General features: G+C 39.8%; 1 protein-coding gene across 2 annotated transcripts in view; it reads left to right on the top strand.

The window, feature by feature from the left end:
- Positions 1 to 718: 718 nt before the first annotated feature.
- necab1 (N-terminal EF-hand calcium binding protein 1) overlaps positions 719 to 19,140 on the top strand; it is a 95,112-nt gene continuing 76,690 nt past the window's right edge. The window contains exons 1-2 of one of the 2 annotated variants that reach the window (XM_033020157.1): positions 719 to 1,096; positions 9,012 to 9,036. In XM_033020157.1, the coding sequence (XP_032876048.1) occupies positions 998 to 1,096; positions 9,012 to 9,036 (124 nt within the window). In that variant the 5' untranslated portion in view covers positions 719 to 997. The remainder of the gene's footprint in view (positions 1,097 to 9,011; positions 9,037 to 19,140) is intronic. The other variant, XM_033020158.1, reaches the window with a different exon arrangement.

Here is a 19,140-nt window from a genome sequence, read left to right as displayed (position 1 = left end):
CTTTTATGGCTTCACTTGTTGAATGTGCAACTAGGTGTTAGGGCCCTTTCTGTTTAATCTTCATTCTTCACGAATGTAATTTCACTTAGAATCTCGTTATTGTGCATTTACAGTTTTATTCGCAGATTTAGAGACATTGCAAAAATGAATATTCAAAATATTTGAACTTTCAAATGCAACTAATGATGTTTTTTGGGTCTGGTCATGTGTTACATTCGTATTTTATCTCAAGGATGGCATTTTAAACATTGGAAGATGTTGTCAAACAAGTAATTGGACTATGAATTGGACACTTCAGATTTTCAATGTCAATTACTTCAACGTTAGGAAGATGGACATATGGGAGATAAAATAGCAGGAACAACAACAAGGAATAAGAAGAAGCAAATCAAATTAAAACAAATAAAGCGAAAGATCAAATTAATGGGGGAATGAATCGTGAGATGAAGAAAGACAGGAGGCGTGGATGGAGGGAAAAGGCAGCAATGAACGGAACACAGATATCCAGTCCAGTCTGAAAAAAGGGTTTCGACCCGAAACGTCACCTATTCCTTTATCGCCAGAGATGCTGCCTGGTCCGCTGAGTTACTCCAGCATTTTATGTCTATATCCAGTAGTAGATGTGGTGTTTGGGAATAAAGACCCCAGTCATTTCCACGGTGTTTGTCAGCGGAGGCTGCGTGAAGCCGGCAGTATCTGTGCTGAGATTTGTCGGAGATTGAGCGCGTAGGCATGCATCTCTCTGCAGGGCTTCGACTTGTGAATGAGTGTGTGAGTGTGTGTTGTGCGTGTGACCGCACAGCCCCGCTACTGAAACAGCGCAAGCTGCTCAAATCAAAACATAAGTCAAAGCAGCGACAGATCGCTGAGAGATAGCTCTCGGGAAAGACATCTGCGCAGACCTGTGCTGCATTTCTTAATATTTCATTCGCTCTCAATTCAGAAGAACAAAAGTCATCAAGTTTGTTTTTCTTCTTAATAATTAATCTATCAAACCATGGCTTGCCCGGAGACACACCCTTTTTCAACAGAAGCGTCAGATTGTGATGCCACATCGCCGCTCCAACTGAAGAAAGGCATGTCTATTTTCCTGGACGTGAGTATTAACCAAAATTCTTCCAAATATCATCAACCGAACACGATTGTTGAGAGCTGGGCTGAGTTAACAGCTGTAACACAAGCAATTAATGTACTTGCTCTTGTTTAGAACTACGTATATCAAACGTGCATTGTTGCAACAATACACTTAGAACGGTTTAGCGACGTGCGGGGAAACGAGATGAGAAATTGAGATTTGTAGTTTTCAGTGGGGAAAAAAAACAACCTATTAATGGTCTTAATTAGAAATCGCGGAGTTTGGACGATGAAGAATTACTTAAAGCATATTGTTTTTAATTGCCGAGAATAATGAATAAATGGAAATGTTCAGCAAAATATTGCCATTGCTGCCACATTTGAACATATATTTTTTCAGTCAAACATTTGGAGAGTTAATTGCATCTGCTGCAGCATCAATGTGAATGTGACACAAGGAACTGCAGATGCTGGAATCTTGCATAGAACTCAAAAGTGCTGGAATAACTCCGCGAGTCAGACAGCATCTCTGGAGAACACGGGCAGGCGACGTTTGGGGTCGGGACACCTCTTCAAAATTCTTAAGGGGTTGGACAGGCTAGATGCAGGAAGATTGTTCCCGATGTTGGGGAAGTCCAGGACAAGGGGTCACAGTTTAAGGAGAAAGGGGAAATCCTTTAGGACCGAGATGAGTAAAACATTTTTCACACAGAGTGGTGAATCTCTGGAACTCTCTGCCACAGAAGGTAGTTGAGGCCAGTTCATTGGCTATATTTAAGAGGGAGTTAGATGTGGCCCTTGTGGCTAAAGGGATCAGGGGGGTATGGAGAGAAGGCAAGTACAGGATACTGAGTTGGATGATCAGCCATGATCATATTGAGTGGAGGTGCAGGCTCGAAGGGCCGAATGGCCTACTCCTGCACCTATTTTCTATGTTTCTATGTTTCAAACTAATTGTACTTGCAATCAGTTCTACGCAAATTGCAATCTACCCCAATGTTAATGTGACAGCGATTTTTTTTTTTTAAATCAAGAGGTTGAAAGAACAACAGTGACTGTGAAGCGGGAGGCAACGACAAAGGTTGGTAAATAATTTGAAAGAACATCAACTTCAAATTATTTACTAACCTTTGTCGTTCCCTCCCGCTTCACAGTCACTGGATCTATTTGAACTCAAAGGAAAGGTGACCTGGTCCCACTCACTTAAAGATGCAAATTAAACAGCCTAATACAAAACTTTGAATTTAAACATTCATAGACATTAACACTATATTTCTAGAGTTATAAATAGGTAACATTTATTTTCAAAGCTAAGACCTAATCAGCGTGAATATCTCGGCTCCCATACAAATAGGATTTGCTCCCATTCGTATAAGATTCCCATTTGTTCCCTTTCGTCCTTAGGGAAAACAACTGTAACGGCGGGTGAAAACATTTTGCCAAGGAATTTTAGGAGCTCTCTATTCAGAAATTATGTTCTTCTCCGAGGCGGTTTGTTGATAATCTAATTTTACTTGGTAATCGAGGATATGGGTAGAGTAGAGAAGAACTGCTTAATCGATCCAAAATATCATGCTCTGAGATATAAGGAAAGCTGGATTCAACTTTTGCACGGTTTAAATACGTGTTTAGGCAGCAATGATGACTGCGACCACTGTTAAATTGCTGATAGACTAAAAACGCTGGAGTAACCCGACCCAAAACGTCTTCTGCAGTTGACCCTTCTGCAGTTGTACAGAGCCCTAGTGAGACCACACCTGGAGTATTGTGTGCAGTTTTGGTCCCCTAATTTGAGGAAGGACATTCTTGCTATTGAGGGAGAGCAGCGTAGGTTTACAAGGTTAATTCCCGGGATGGCGGGACTGTCATATGCTGAGAGAATGGAGCAGCTGGGCTTGTACACTCTGGAGTTTAGAAGGATGAGAGGGCATCTCATTGAAACATGTAAAATTGTTAAGGGTTTGGACACGCTAGAGGCAGGAAACATGTTCCCGATGTTGGGGTAGTCCAGAACCAGGGACCCCAGTTTATGAATAAGGAGTAAGCCATTTAGAACGGAGACGAGGAAACACTTTTTCTCACAGAGAGTGGTGAGTGTGTGGAATTCTCTGCCTCAGAGGACGGTGGAGGCAGGTTCTCTGGATGCTTTCAAGAGAGAGCTAGATAGGGCTCTTAAAAATAGCGGAGTCAGGGGAGAAGGCAGTAATGGGGTACTGATTGGGGATGATCAGCCATGATCACATTGAATGGCGGTACTGGCTCGAAGGGCCAAATGACCTACTCCTGCACTTATTGTCTATTGTCACCCATTCCTTTTCTCCAGAGATGCAGCCTGGCCCGCTAAGGTACTCCAGCATTTTGTGTCTATCTTCGGTTTAAAGCAACATCTGCAGTTCCTTTCTACACTGTTAAAATGCTCCCGGGTATTTGCTTTAGAGAGCCTCGAAGGAACAGATGCTCTTGCGTACGCAAGCAAGTGATTTGCTCAGTCTACAGCAGGGGTGGGGAACCTGCGGCCTTCCTGGCCATTAAGTGCGGCCTTTTGAATGAATCCAAATCCTTTTATTTTTATTTAAATGTTTTTGTTCATTTTTTATTATTTTAATTTTAATCTTAAAATGAACGTATTTAAAATACCAAAGAGTAAAAGAAGATTCAACAAAATACGTGCTTTTTAACTACGTATTGCTGCGAATCTACATTCTCCTACTTAACCCAAATCAAGATGGCCTTAAGGTCACAAATGATGGTTACCCATCTAGAAGATCAGCTGAAACTGCGTACCTCCATGTTTCAACCAAACATTCAAATACTTTCCCACAAAAAGCATTCACAACAACGTCATTAAAAGATTAGTTAACTTTAGAATTAACAAAATGTTTTCATTTTCTTGAAGCTAGTAAATAGTAGTTAGATTTTTACAAAATAATGTACATTTTGAAGCATATCTAATTGAAGTTTCTTGGATGCGGCCTTATTAGATTACAGCTAACTTAATGCGGCATTCCCCACCCCTGGTCCACACCTTTACCTAGATCGTTGTATCAACTGACATTAAACTTCTGCAGATACTGGTAATTGGGAAATATTCTGTTAGACAGGAAGCATTTGTGGAGAGACTAACAGAGTCAACATTTGAGAGTCATCGTCTTTCATCAGTACAAGCGAAGATGATGACATATATTTTTAATACTGCAGATGCTGCAAATCTGACATAAAAACAGAAAACGTTGGAAAACTTTGGAAAACTCAGCAGGTCAGCCATCGGTTTTGGAAAGTGAAACAAAGTTAATGTTGCAGTATAAATACCTGGAAAAAGTCTCAAGTTGTAAGGTGGGGGAGGGATGGAAAGAAGAGTTATATCTCTGATGGAGAAAGACCAAGGTTTGCCTGATGAAACCTCCACGTGAAAGGACTTTTTAGATCTGTGATTATGGAGAATGAAAGGGTAAATGGACAGGTGATGCTTCTCATGCTGTAGTTGCATGGAAAAATAGCATCAAAAGGAGTGGTTAGTGGAGATGGAAGAATAGGCCAAGTAATTGCAAAATACCTTTTGCCAGGAAAGTCAGACCCCTTAATTCCTGCATATGCCGAGTGACAGATGCTGCATCTTAGTCATGCAGCTTCATCCATGGCATGGAGGCACTCGAGGTAGTGCTGAAACTTCACAGCTCTAGCTATCCAGGTTCAATCCTGAACTACAGTGCAGTCTGTGTGGAGTTTGCACGTTCTCTCGGTGAACTCATGGGTTTCCCCAGAATGCTCCAGTTTCTTCTCACAAGCCAAATGTATGCTATCGCAAAATTGCCCAGTAGTGATAAGAGAATCGTCACGGAAGATGACAAGTAAAATGGGTGAACGAGAATTATGGAATTGCTCGTAGAGCTGACATGGACTCAATAGGCTGAATAGCCATCTTTCATGTCACAATGGAATATGATTATGAAATCATTGCCAGCTCGGCACGGTGGCGCAGCGCTAGAGTTGCTGCCTTACTGCGCTTGCAGCACCGGAGACCCGGGTTTGATCCTGATTACAGGAGCTTTCTGTACGGAGTTTGTATGTTCTCCCCGTGACCTGCGTGGGGTTTCTCCGAGATCTTTGGTTTCCTTCCACACTCCAAAGACGTGCGGATTTGTAGGTTAATTGGCTTGGTATAAATGTAAATTGTCCCTAGTGGGTGTAGGATAGTGTCAGTGTGCGGGGATTGCTGGTTGGTGCAGACTCATTGGGCCTAAGGGCCTGTATCCGCGCTGTATCTCTAAACTAAACTAAACTAAAATCAGATGCTTCAAATGTAATAAGCAAGCACAACAGTGGATTTTACACTACTTCTCTGGAAAATACACCTTCTCTATCTTCTCTACTATTACCAAAACTCTCCTCTTGACCACTTCCGGTAATCACATTTGCGTAAATACGCTACCCCCTATATCGCTAGGATTTTTTCGCCACCTTACTCACCGTTCTCCTATGCTCCAACTCACCAAGTTTTGTATCCGATCGGTGAAATATGAGAAAAGTTATGAAGGTTTAAAAAATCGTGTGATCAGCAGATTGGTCTTCTCGCCTGTAATCACCATGAAGGTAACGCCCCTTCCGGCACCCGCTGGAGAATAAAGTCCCAGAGGCGGGGCTGAGTAAACAAGCCGTGCTGATTGAGTCCGCAAGAGTGGAGTCGGGAAAGCCGCTGTGTGGGAGTCTGGAAAGCCGCTGTGTGAAGTCAGGAAAGCCTCTGTGTGGAGCCCCCACACCACCCCCCTCCCCCACACCACCCCCTCTCCCCCACACCACCCCCTCTCCCCCACACCACCCCCTCTCCCCCACCCCCTCCCTCACACCCCCTCCCCCACATCATCCCCCTCCCCCACATCATCCCCCTCCCCCACACCACCTCCCAACGGGTCCCACTTGCTCTAGTTGCTGTAATAAAATTGGAGTCTTCTTTGTTTGAATGGGGATTTCTGCCCATTAATTTCATTTTAATACTTTTAATTATTATTGGGTTATGTTTTTATGATTTAATTAATATTATTCTTTAATTATATAAGTTTATTTTAAGAGACTTTAAATTTCTACAAAATATAGAAATGTTTAATAATTGTTACCAAACCTTGACAGTAGTTTCACTATCTCAAGTACTACACGGCCGATGTCCCAAATTTGCACAAAACATTAAACCATGGCCCTTTCTTGTCTTTTGTGGCCCTAATCAACGAAGCATTGTGATACTTTTACAATATCTTGGTGAATGCTCAGTAACCAGTAATCAACATCAATAAAATTATCAGACAGTTACATCATTGCTGATTGTGGATTTTGTCATTTGGCTGTTCCATCTCGCTAAATTACAAACAGTGATTACACTTCAAGAGCTGCTGAATGCCAATAGATTGCAAAGGGTATTATATAAATAAAGCATAATTTAACAACTCTATTTTCCAAATAAAAATTACATTGGTAATAGGGAAATCAGTGGAAAAGATTCTTAGTGACAGAATTTACTCACATTTAGAAAAGCATATACTTTAAGTATAGTCAGTACGGCTTTGTGTGGTGAAAGTCCTATCTCACAAAAAAGCATTTTGTTGTGTACTATCCAATCGAAGAAAAGATTATACATGTTTACAATCAGTGGACAGATAATGAATAAAGGATACAATATTTAGTGCAAGATAAAGTCTAATAACGTCTGATTAAAGATAGTTCAAAGGTCTCCAATGAGGTAGATGGGAGGTCAGGACCGCACTCTTCAAAAGATACAACAGAATATAGACAATTTGTAACTTTTATTTAATTCTTTATTTCGAACAGAATAAAAAATAAAAAGCAAGTATGAAACAGCATACAAAAAAACAAAACAAGAATATTTATAAAGTATCATAAACAATATTTATAAATAAATGAATTGTATGTGTCCGAAAAGGAGCAGGAAGAAGTCAAAGCTTCTTATTTCCCACCCCTTGTTCAACTGCTTATAATTATCTTATACGAATTTAGCAGCAATAAACACCTAGTATCTCTTAGTCATATATACAACCCATCACCCTATAATTACCCTTCCCAATACAATCAGTATAACAAATATCCCACTCAAAATCACCTATCCTCATCCCAATATCCTTTTAAAAAAAGTGTTTTTGTACATCTTTTTAAACTGAATTATGTTTGTGCTAAGTTTTATCTCCTGTTCCAGACCATTCCACAAATTCACCGCACAGATTGCTATGCACATACTTTTAAGCGTTGTTCTGACATTGAGTTTTTTTAAATTAATTTCCCATCTCAAATTATACCCACCCTGTCTTTCCATAAACAGTTTTTGTATGTTTCCCGGAAGTAAATTATTTCTTGCTTTGTACATGATTTGTGCAGTCTTAAATTTAACCAGTATGTGACTTTAGGAATAATAAATTGGTATGTTCAAGAGATCCAACGTTATTGATGGATGGATTTTGAATGGATAATGGCAAATGGAGTTTAATCCAAACAAATAAGTTTGAGGTGATGTATTGTGCGAGTAACTCAGTGGGAACGACAGCATCTCTGGATGCTTCGGGTCAGGATCCTTCTTCAGACTGATTATAATAGGGCGAGAAAGCAAGAAAAGAGGTAGGGGCTCCTCACCTGTAACCACATCATTTGCCGCACCTTTTTTCCAGATCTCTCTGCCCTACTACAATCAATCTGTAGTAGGGTCCTGACTCAAAATGTCACTTATTCATGTCTTGCAGAGATGCTGCCCGATCCACTGAGTTACTCCTGCACTTTTTATTTTTTGTCAGAATTTTATATCAGATTAATTGACATGCAGGTCCACCATTGATTTTCCAGCACCCTTGGTTCTCGAGTCTTACCGGACAAACAGAGGTCATGTAATAATAATTCAACAATACACTCTGACCCACTAATTATACCCCTCCTGTATCTCTAAAGCACTATGGACTGCTAAAAACTTAAATAAAGAATTAATAATTAGCAAAGAAATAAACAATTAACTCTTTCAGTACAGAGGAACACATCCCAAAAGAGCATGCACCACACTTAATGCTCTTGTCATTTTGTCCAGATTAAAGTAGGTGCCAGACCATCAGCTGCCAGAATATCAGTGGTGGACCTGTACACTTTATGTATTTTCAATTATAATTACAAATAGAATGTGTGCACATGTGTTGCCAATTTATTGGGAAAACAACTGTTCAATTAAATTTGAGATAAGAATACTTATGGGGCTGTCCCACTGTACGAGCTAATTCAAGAGTTCTCCCGAGTTTCCCCTGATTCGAACTCGGAGAATTACGGTAATGGCCGCTCTTAGGTACTCGGGGCTCTCGTGGACATTTTTCAACATGTAGAAAAATCAGTTCAGACTATACTTCAACATGTTGAAAAATCTTCACGAGTCTTCATGAGCTTACCGCGTTTCCCGAGTACTTGCCGTTAGCGTTACGAGCCGCTAAGAGACGTCCCCGAGCTCCGACGTACCCGCAACGTACATTCTACGTGCTTACCACGAGTTTGATTTTTTTTTTAAACTCGGGAGAGCTCTTGAATTAGCTCGTACAGTGGGACAGCTCCATTAGAATGTAACTTCTTAGGTGGCTTTTTTTGACATAGCAATTAATTCCAATTGGCTAAGCTGGTTTTGAAGTGTAATGCAGAATGAACGTAAGTAATTTTGGGTCAAATTTCCAAACTTAGTTGAACCTTTGTCCAGCACATATCATGTTCATATTTCTGTAATATGCTAAGATAATCAAAAAGCATCTGTGTTAGAACAAGTGACTAACCAAAGTGATCCATCTGCAGAAAATATGGATTATTTCCAGTACTTTTATTAGATGACAACTTTTTCACATTGAGTTCCTACTGTTAGACATAACTCACTATGGCTTTGACACTGATTGCACATTTTTGTATCTGATTTATTTCAGATTTTACGAAGAGCTGACAAGAATGGTAAGAGTTTTGAAGATCTAATGCTAATTTTAACAGTTCCCCAAACAGAGGGATTATTTTCCTTTTTATCTCTGTCAGTTTCCTCAGATATCTTGAATAGTTTGATCAAATCAACTATTTATCTTCAGAATTCCATGGAATACAAGTCTAGTTTGTATAATCTTGCAACTTCTCAGTTCAGACTATATGGACCTAAGGTGGTAAGTGGCTAGTAACATACATGTTCAATGAGTTCTGGGAATTAATACTTTTAACATGAGAGAGTTTCATCAACCAGCCTTAACGTTCATTAGTATCGTCACCTCTAGATTTCCCACCATCAATATAATGGGAGATTGTCATTAACCAAAATGGCAGTCCAGTCTAAATTAATTGTGGTTGCAAGAACAGGTCGGACACTTGGTATTCTTTAGCATTATTCACCTTCATACTCCCCAGAGCTTTGCTACCATCTCGACAATTGAAATCAGACATGTAATGAATATTCTCAATTTGCTTGGAGGACCTCATCTCCAACAATTTTTTTTTCAGGAGACAGATACAATCATTCAGGACAAAGTATCGCATTTCATTGACACCCCGTACATCATCGTGAACATTCACTCTTCCTCTTGCGGGAGTATTGTGTACTAATTAACAAACTGAACTGTGGCAACTCATCAAAGGATCCTCAACAGCATCTCCCAAGCCCACGAACTTCACCTAAGGTCCAAACTCTAATTTTTTGCCATCCATAAGTTACAAGTTATGTAACTCTGTTGGTTGAATTAAATTCCATATGGCCAAATTATTGATTACTGTTGTCTTTGCTGGTCTTTTCCCCGAACACCTCAAAAGCAAAGATTTCAATCTCATGTTAAATTCCCAAACACATGGTTGCCCCTGCTTATGAATGCACATTCTGGAATTTTAAATACAGATATATTGTCTTATTTTTATTTTTGCTCTTAAAATTCCCAACTAACCTCTCTCTTCCTGACCACCTTTTCAATATTTTCAAAAATCGACTTTTTGGTTACCATTCCAAATTTTTGGTTAATTACATATTTATTTATTTTTGGATACACCTCCATGGATGGACTTTATGCTGCTGCTGGTAGAATTATTTACCATAATTTGCAGTTCTTTGCGTCTAAATCCATTGTAAGGTTCGGAGGCCATTACTATTTCACATCGAATGGATTGTTAACTGAAGCAAGTGATTGTGGTGACATAGCATCTAAAGACAACTTTGTTCTACGGAATAATGGATGCTAGTGGCATTCGTACTCTTTAATTATTAGTTTCTTCTAACCCACAATCTTTGAGTGACTCACAGCCAATTACTTTAAAAATAATTTTTGCTGTGCAACTATTTGCTGAGGTACCTAAATTCCATACAGGATGTTAATCAAATAAATGATTCATTCTGCTCTGTTAAACTTTTATGACAGATATTCTCACCACATTCAATCATATTCTGTTCTTTAAAAATGTTCCTGAAATTATGACATTTTTACAATTGGGTGGATACTTCCTCTTTTGCCTGCCACTGACAGTTATTATTTGGCAAGGAAATATGACTTTGATAAGCCGTTATTCAATTTGGTGTAGCACTGTGGCAGCAACCCAAAGGAACATTAATCATAATGAACTAAGCAACTTAGTTTTTTTCTTATTAGAGTCAAGAGTCAAGAGTGTTTTAATGTCATATGTCCCGTACGGGACAATGAAATTCTTAAGGGCCTGTCCCACTTGGGCGTCATTTGCGCATCATTTACGCGACATCATTTACGTGTCCGACACACGACGACGCGGATTGTGACGCGCATGTGATGCGCGCATGGTGCGCATTACGCGTGCGTGGTACGTGATGACGTAGGCAGTGACGCGTGGTCGCGCGTGGCGCCCCAGGATTTTGGGATGTACAAAATCTTTGCGCACCATCTGCGTGATGTGCAAATGACGCCCAAGTGAGACAGGCCCTTTACTTGCTGCAGCACAACAGAATATGTGAATATGTAAACATTGTATATAACAGGAAGAAAAAAAAGAAAAAGTTCAATAAATAACAAATATAGTGCAAATAACAAATAATAATATCGTCTTTTGCAGTTCAGAGCTCATAGCTTATTGGTTGTGTTTAATAGCCTGATAGCTGTGGGGAAGTAGCTGTTCCTGAACCTGGACATTACAGTCTTCAGGCTCCTATACCTTCTTCCTGATGGCAGTGGTGTGATAAGTGTGTTGCCAGGATGCTGTGGATCCTTGATGATTTTGGCTGCCTTTCTGAGGCAGCGACTACGATAGATCCCTTCAATGGTGGGGAGGTCAAAGCCGGTGATGGACTGGGCAGTGGTCACAACTTTTTGTAGTCTTTTTTGCTCCTGGACGTTCAAGTTGCCGAACCCGGGCCACGATGCAACCAGTCAGAATGCTCTCTACCGCGCACCTGTAGAAGTTTAGGAGAATCCTCTTCGACATGGCGAATGTCCGTAATCTTCTAAGGAAGTAGAGTTGCTGATGTGCCTTCTTTACAATTGCATTGGTGTGCTGGGTCCAGGAAAGATCTCCTGATATATGCACGCCCAGGAATTTGAAATTATTGATCCTCTCCACCATTGATATTAGTGTGCAGTCTATGATAAAATATAGAAATACATCATGACATGATTGTGGTAGTCAGGATATTTTGAATGCTATTTCAGGCATAAGCTGCATCGTTTAATTATAGCAATTTGCTTCTAACTTATTTACAAAGCAGTCAGTGTGTCATTTTCTTTTCCAATCCTTATGCTAAGGTTTCAAAATACAGATATTTCCATATCAGAAATGTTAACATCCAAACCTGCAACATAATTTTCAGGTTCCCAGGTAACTGATTATAAAATATCCATTTTAATAAAGGTCCACTATAGGAGGGCATTTTAATGGATTATTTTAATTTTCTCCACAACATGAACATCAGACAGAGGAGATATGCAGAATAACAAATTCATTATGAAGCAGTTCTTTCGTAAAGTTGGACAACGTGTGTCGTCCTTTATGGCATGAAATTGCATCTTACCCATTGGGAAATTATTTAGAATGTTTAGTTTAGAGATACAATGCATTAAATTTCGTTGCTTCTCATTGTTAAAATACCCGTATTACTAAGGAGTGCAAGTTACTTCTTAACTCCACCCAGGTGGACACCTGAACTCGTTCTTTTTTATGGGCTAAATTCCACAGGAAATCGCCCAGATTATCTGTTAGATGCCTGAGTTGTAGCTGCACTGGAAGAACTCATTTAGAGCTTAATTAGTTCTGAATCATATCTCCAGTAATGTGATGGGATGTTTCTGGAGGCAAAAGTCATAACTATTTCCAATTTGCATTGGATAATGAGGAAAAAATAAAAGTGATGAATGATAAATTGATATGAAATAATTGAACAAATTATGTGTACGAACAGACTGTGTCATTTTCATTAACTCCTGTATTTAATGGAAATGACTCATAGTCATTTTCACTTGGTTGGGAGATTTAGGTTAATCAGACATGGACAATGCCAAGATCTGTCAAAGGCTTTGGAGATGTCGATAGCACCAATATATGAGTCAACAACTAACAGTTGTTAAGAACTAAGATACACAAAAATGCTGGAGAAACTCAGCGGGTGCAGCAGCATCTATAGAGCGAAGGAAATAGGCAATGTTTCGGGCCGAAACCCTTCTTCAGACGGGTTAAGAACTAGATAAGTTTACCAGAGTCCTAGATTAATAATCTAGAGGAAAATTGGGTGGCCATTGAGAATGTCTAAGGAATTTGCACTGTGAAATTAGCCCAGACTCGCTTGATGTGATGGGAATTGCAAAGGAAATTTGTTTTCATACCCCATCTGGTTCGAAACAGCCAGCCAGCACGAGTTATATTATTGCAGCCTTAACATTGGTTAAGATCTCTTACATTTCAATTGAACCAAAGGCTGCATTGCCAGGAAAGTACTGCCTCGTATCAAGTGACGCAGTGAAATGGGTGAAAGCTTGAGGCCAAGTACTATCCTAGTACATTATTTATATTTGCAAAACCTACTGACCATCCTTTCCAGCAATTAAATGGTGGCTTGCTCCATGTTAATAATGATGGATATTCTCATCATGAAATTTCTAATCTCTGTGTCTCAGGTTTCATTTCAGCACTTCAGAAACTACCCAAAACCAGGGGTGCTGTGCAATTCCAGAATGTTATATAACCATATAACAATTACAGCATGGAAACAGGCCATCTCGGCCCTTCTTGTCCGTGCCAAACACTTACTCTCACCTAGTCCCATCTACCTACAGTCAGACCGTAACCCTCCATTCTTTTCCCATCCATATACCTATCCAATTTATTTTAAAATAAAAACGAATCTGCGTTCACCACTTACACTGGAAGCTCATTCCACACAGCTACCACTCTCTGAGTAAAGAAGTTCCCCCTCATGTTGCCCCTAAACCTTTGTCCCTTAATTCTCAAATCATGTCCTCTTGTTTGAATCTTCCCCACTCTCAACGGAAAAAGATTATCCACGTCAACTCTGTCTATCCCTCTCATAATTTTAAAGACCTCTATCAAGTCCCCCCTTAACCTTCTGCGCTCCAAAGAATAAAGACCTATCTTGTTCATCCTTTCTCTGTAACTTAGGTGCTGAAACCCAGGCAATATTCTAGTAAATCTCCTCTGTACTCTCTCTATTTCGTTGATATCTTTCCTATAATTTGGCGACCAGAATTGTACACCATATTCCAGAATTGGCCTCACCAATGCCTTGTACAATTTTAACATTACATCCCAACTTCTATATTCAATGCTCTGATTTATAAAGGCCAGCACACCAAAAGCTTTCTTTACCACACTATCTACATGAGATTCCACCTTCAGGGAACTATGCACAGTTATTCCTAGATCCCTCTGTTCAACTGCATTGCTCAATTCGCTACCATTTACCATGTACGTCCTATTTTGATTTGAATGTTGTTCCTTCTTTGAGAAACTATTGTATTTGTACATTTGTATTTGTACATCAATCCAGCAACAGAAATTTTTGATTACCATATATATATATAATATATTATATATATTACCAATATATCATTTGATATATTGAAAGCATCTGGCAAAAGCAATCTATCATGTGCGGCTTGGGGGCTGCATATGAATTAAGTGAACCATCTGCTAATTGGTTAGATCTCCAAATTTTAAAGTATTCCCTCAAGTCAAAGTGAATAAAATTGATACACCCCTGCCCTGTGGAAAACCATCAGTCTCAGCAAAACCCACGGTCCTGCCTTTTTTTAAATTTAAAATTACTGCTTACATTTCTTTCATTGCTAAAATTAGCCCCAGAAATTGGCTGTACATTTTTTATTGCAAATAAACTAACTAACAAACTCTGTAGTAACACTAAACTTTCCTCTAAGGAACAAAACCTACTTAAAAAAATCCAGGTAAGGTATCTTAACCTGATTGTGTCAAATGCATTTTCAGTATTTTTTATCAAGCTGCTCAGTTTCAAAGCTACCTGTTTACTCAATTACAAAAACAATATTAACAACATAGACTCGCATTTATTCTCATACATTTAATGGCTAATATTCTGCATTGAATGCACTTCACAATAAACAGATCTATAAACAATAAACAATAAACTACTCATAATAGTCAACATCTGTCTCGAGCAACCGATGTTGCAAAGAGTTTGCTTCAGTAGCATTGAAATCAAGTAGGTATATACTTTATTGAAAGCTCACTTTACACATTAGCTTTGAACTTTTACCTGCCTTTGATCCTCCATACTGTTTTTTAGCAACTTTTAAAAATCCTTGCACATGACCAATGAAAGTTAGCATGCAGGTTCAGCAAGCAATTAAGAAGACAACAATATTTTGCCCTTTATTGCAAGTGGATTTGAGTTAAAGAGAAATGTTTCTCGCAGTTATATAAGGTGCTGGTGTTCTGGTCTCTATTTAAGGAAGAATGAGTGTAACAAACATTCACCATTTTGTCATATGAGGAGAGATTAAACAGACTGAATCCAAACCCTTTTGAATTAGAAAAATAAAAGGTGATCTCACTGAAATATACAAAATTCTTATGTGCTTGATAAAATAGAACCAGAGTTTATATTTTTTCCCGACTGTGGTGATGGGAACCTATGTTCACAGACTCAAAACAACAGAGAAGGCCATTTAACATGGATATGAGAAGAATTTTGGTTTGACTAGAGGCTGACGAATGTGAATTTCCTTCAGTTCCTCCATCACCCTACGTCTTCTGGCCACAAGTACATCTAGGAGATTGTTTGTGTTTTCCCTAGTGAAGACAGATCCAAAGTACCTGTTCAACTCGTCTCCCATTTCCTTGTTCCCCATAATAAGGGTCTATTAACTCGGCTTTATTAATGAACAGCTTTAGCTCAAAAATAAGGATGCTGCTCTATTTTTATTTATAAATTGCAGGTTAAGCCTTGACTGGAGTTTTGCGGCTTATTCTGGATATCACACTTTAGAAAGTAGGGTAACTCTTAAGAAAGGGCTTATAGCAGATTTACCAGAATGGTACCTGGGATTAAAGACTTGCACCATAAAGAAACATAAGACGCTAGGATTCATCTCGGAGTAAAGATGGCCATAAATATTTCTATCAGAAGATACAGATTTAAAGTTACTGTTAAAACAGAGAGGGGACACACAGATAACTTGTTTTAGTCATAGAGTGATACAATGTGGAACCAGGCCCTTCATCCCAACTTGCCCACACCGGCCAACATGCCCCAGCTACACTAATCCCACCCTCCTGCGCTTGGTCTATATCCCTCCAAACCCATCCTATGCATGTACCTGTCCAACTGTTTCTTAAACGATGGGATAGTCCCAGCCTCAACTACCTTGTTTTTTGTGCATACGTATGTGTGCATGTGTATATATATATATATATATATATATATATATTATTAAAAGTCTGATCTTGACCACTTCCTGTTGTTCTGTATATTGATTTTAGAAAAACCGCTGCCACTTACGGCTGTGATTTTTGGTCATCTTACTCAGAGTCTCCCTCCGCTGCGCAGGACAAGAGGATTTTTCCCATTGATGTAAAATAAAAGAGTTATTAGTGTTTAAAAAATGTTGAGATTCTCTCTCCTGAAGGCCATGCCCCTTGCAGAAGGGGCTATAAAACCCGGAAGTGTTGCGTGCCTCAGTCAGTCTGTGCAAGATGGGGGAGCGAGAGGGTCACATCTCTCAGTCTGAGCTGTGAATAACACCGAACACATGTCTACTAAACTGTGAGTGGTTTTACTGACCTGTCAGTAATATGGTTTGAAAATATAATTTGGAAATGCTAAAGCTGTGTTGCCTTTGGTTTGGAAATGCTAAAGCTGTGTTGCCTTTGGTTTGGAAATGCTAAAGCTGTGTTGCCTTTGGTTTGGAAATGCTAAAGCTGTGATGCCTTTGGTTTGGAAATGCTAAAGCTGTGTTGCCTTTGGTTTGGAAATGCTAAAGCTGTGTTGCCTTTGGATTGGAAATGCTAAAGCTGTGTTGACTAATTAAAGTTGCCTTGCCTAATTAAAGTTGCCTTGCCTAATTAAAGTTGCCTTGCCTAATTAAAGTTGCCTTGCCTTCTATATAATTAAAAGTCTAATCTTGACCACTTCTTGTTTGCACTCTATATTGATTTTAGAAAAAGCACTACCACGTACGGCTGTGATTTTTGGCCATCTGACTCAGAGTCCCCCTCCGCTCATCAGGTGCTGAGGATTTTTTCCCATCGATGAATAATAAAAGAGTTATTAGTGTTTAACTAATGTTGAGATTCTCTCACCTGTCAATCATGCCATGAAGGCCACGCCCTTTCTGGTGGGAGGGGGAGGGACTATAAAACCCATAAGTGTGGGTGTGGCTCAGTCTCTGCAAGATGGAGGAGGGAGAGGTCATGACTCGCTGTCTTTGTGGCCTTGCACCCTGCTTGAAATGGTATGAAACTGCACAAATTTGGTGGCCTTGCACCCTGCTTGAAATGGAATTTCAAGGAATAGCCGTGAGTCAACTTCCAGCCCACCAGCCATGAGTGAGTGAGCTGCCAGCACAACAGGCTTGAGTGACTGAGCCGCCAGCCCAAGAATCCATTCAGCCCACAATGTCCATACTCGCCCTCTGGAAATCAGTCCCTTCAGCCCACAACACCCATACTAGCGCTCCAGAAAGCCCCCCCCCCCCCCACTGGCCACCAATTTTGGAATTGGTGGGGAGGTGGAATGTTACGTTGGGGGACCAGTCCTCCCGTGTGATGCTGGGACCCGATGGGTCCCACTTGGTCTAGTATATGTGTGTGTGTGTGTACCTTTGAGTACTTATGAGTATGTGTGTATATATACACACTTTTCTCTCATTTATTATAGTTACTATGTACTATGTTTACATATTCCTTGTGCTGCAGCAAGGAAGAACATCATTGTTCTATTTAGGACATATGACAATAAAACACTCTTGACTCCTCTGGCAGCTTGTTCCATACACCCACCATCTTTTGAAGATTCCTATTAAATACTTTCTCCTTCATCTTGAACCTATGTCCTCTGGTCCTCGATTCCCCTACTCTGGGCAAGAGACTTCGTGCATCTACCCGATTTATTCCTCTCATGATTTTGTACACCTCCATAAGATCACCTCTCATCCTCTTGCGCTCCAAGGAATATAATCCCAGCCTACTAAACCTCTCCCTACAGCTCACACCCTCTAGTCCTGGCAACATCCTCGTAAATCTTTTCTGAACCCTTTCAAGCTTGACAATATCTTTCCTATAACATGGTGCCCAGAACTGAAGACAATATTCCAAATGCTGTCTCACCAACGTCTTATACAACTGCAACATGATCTCCCAATGCTCACAAACTTCTGCACAATTACTAGCTAAGATCTGGAATACACATCTGAAAGACTAATGGAACATTTAAATAATAAGTTGAAAATTAGTTGTATAAATAACTGAAGGATGGGAGCCACATGAGGAAGGGTTTAATGAACTCAGGGGAAATGCATGCCACTTGCTAACCCAAGATTTATTAGGCATTCCTATTTGCCCCTGAAATGAGGAGACAGTTTAAATGAGTCTGAAATCATACATCGGCTCAACAAAGCAAGGAAAGTTGGCATGAATTTAAGGTGACTCCTTCCCTGAAAGTCATTAGTGAACCAGAGGGGATTTTTCAACAGTGCAGTAGTTTCAAATTTTCCATTCCTGTAACAGTTTTTTTTTAAATTACAGGTTTATTTAATTATATTTATTTAAATACCCAGCAGTGTGTTGGGATTTGAAACTTTTCTCTGGATCACTGGTCCAGACCTCCAGCTACAAATCCAATAACATGACCACTATACAATTGAAAACCCAGACTAACAAGATTTCTCTGTCAAGCACCCCGCACACACAATATAGTCTGAATGCCCTTCCAACCTCTATTGTTCTATGATATGATGACAATGTAAATCCTGGCCAAAATAGAGCCAAAATAAAGCAGAGGCTTCATGCATTCACAAGGCCTTTTAGCCATTTCTGTATTTCTGTATAAGAAGCCACAGGCTGCCAGCTGGTGCCGGGAAGTCTATGTCCCAGATCAGTACCTCAGGTGAGGAAGGTCTAAGTATCTTTGTAATTGTTAATATGTATGAGAATCTTGCAGAGGAACTCCAAGGTATTGTAAATGTATGAGTTTGATTGGATTGCTGCAAAGGAATTGTAAATAATGTAAATAATGTTGCAAGACAGTTACCCTGCTGTTTGTTGATTGGCCAAAGTGTTAAGCCTTGGCAGAATTGTTTTGTGTTCCAGGGTAAATGTTGCATTATTCAGTTGACTAACTTCCTTCCAGAAGCTTCTGTAAGAAACATTGTTTAAGACTCTCTGTGATTGGGTTGGGGAACTGTCAATAATGTATTGATGTAATTGATATATATGATTGGATTGTTTGGGGAACGACCCCTATGTAGTTCGGCCCCTCAAGGTTCGTGGACCTATAAAAGGTAGCCCCCATTTAGACAATAGACAATAGACAATAGGTGCAGGAGCAGGCCATTTGGCCCTTAGAGCCAGCACGGCCATTCA

Source organism: Amblyraja radiata, chromosome 4 (assembly GCF_010909765.2).
Source record: "Amblyraja radiata isolate CabotCenter1 chromosome 4, sAmbRad1.1.pri, whole genome shotgun sequence".
Classification (NCBI taxonomy): Eukaryota; Metazoa; Chordata; class Chondrichthyes; order Rajiformes; family Rajidae; genus Amblyraja; species Amblyraja radiata.
Note: the sequence above shows the minus strand (reverse complement) of the source record. Positions and strands in the feature narration are given on the sequence as shown.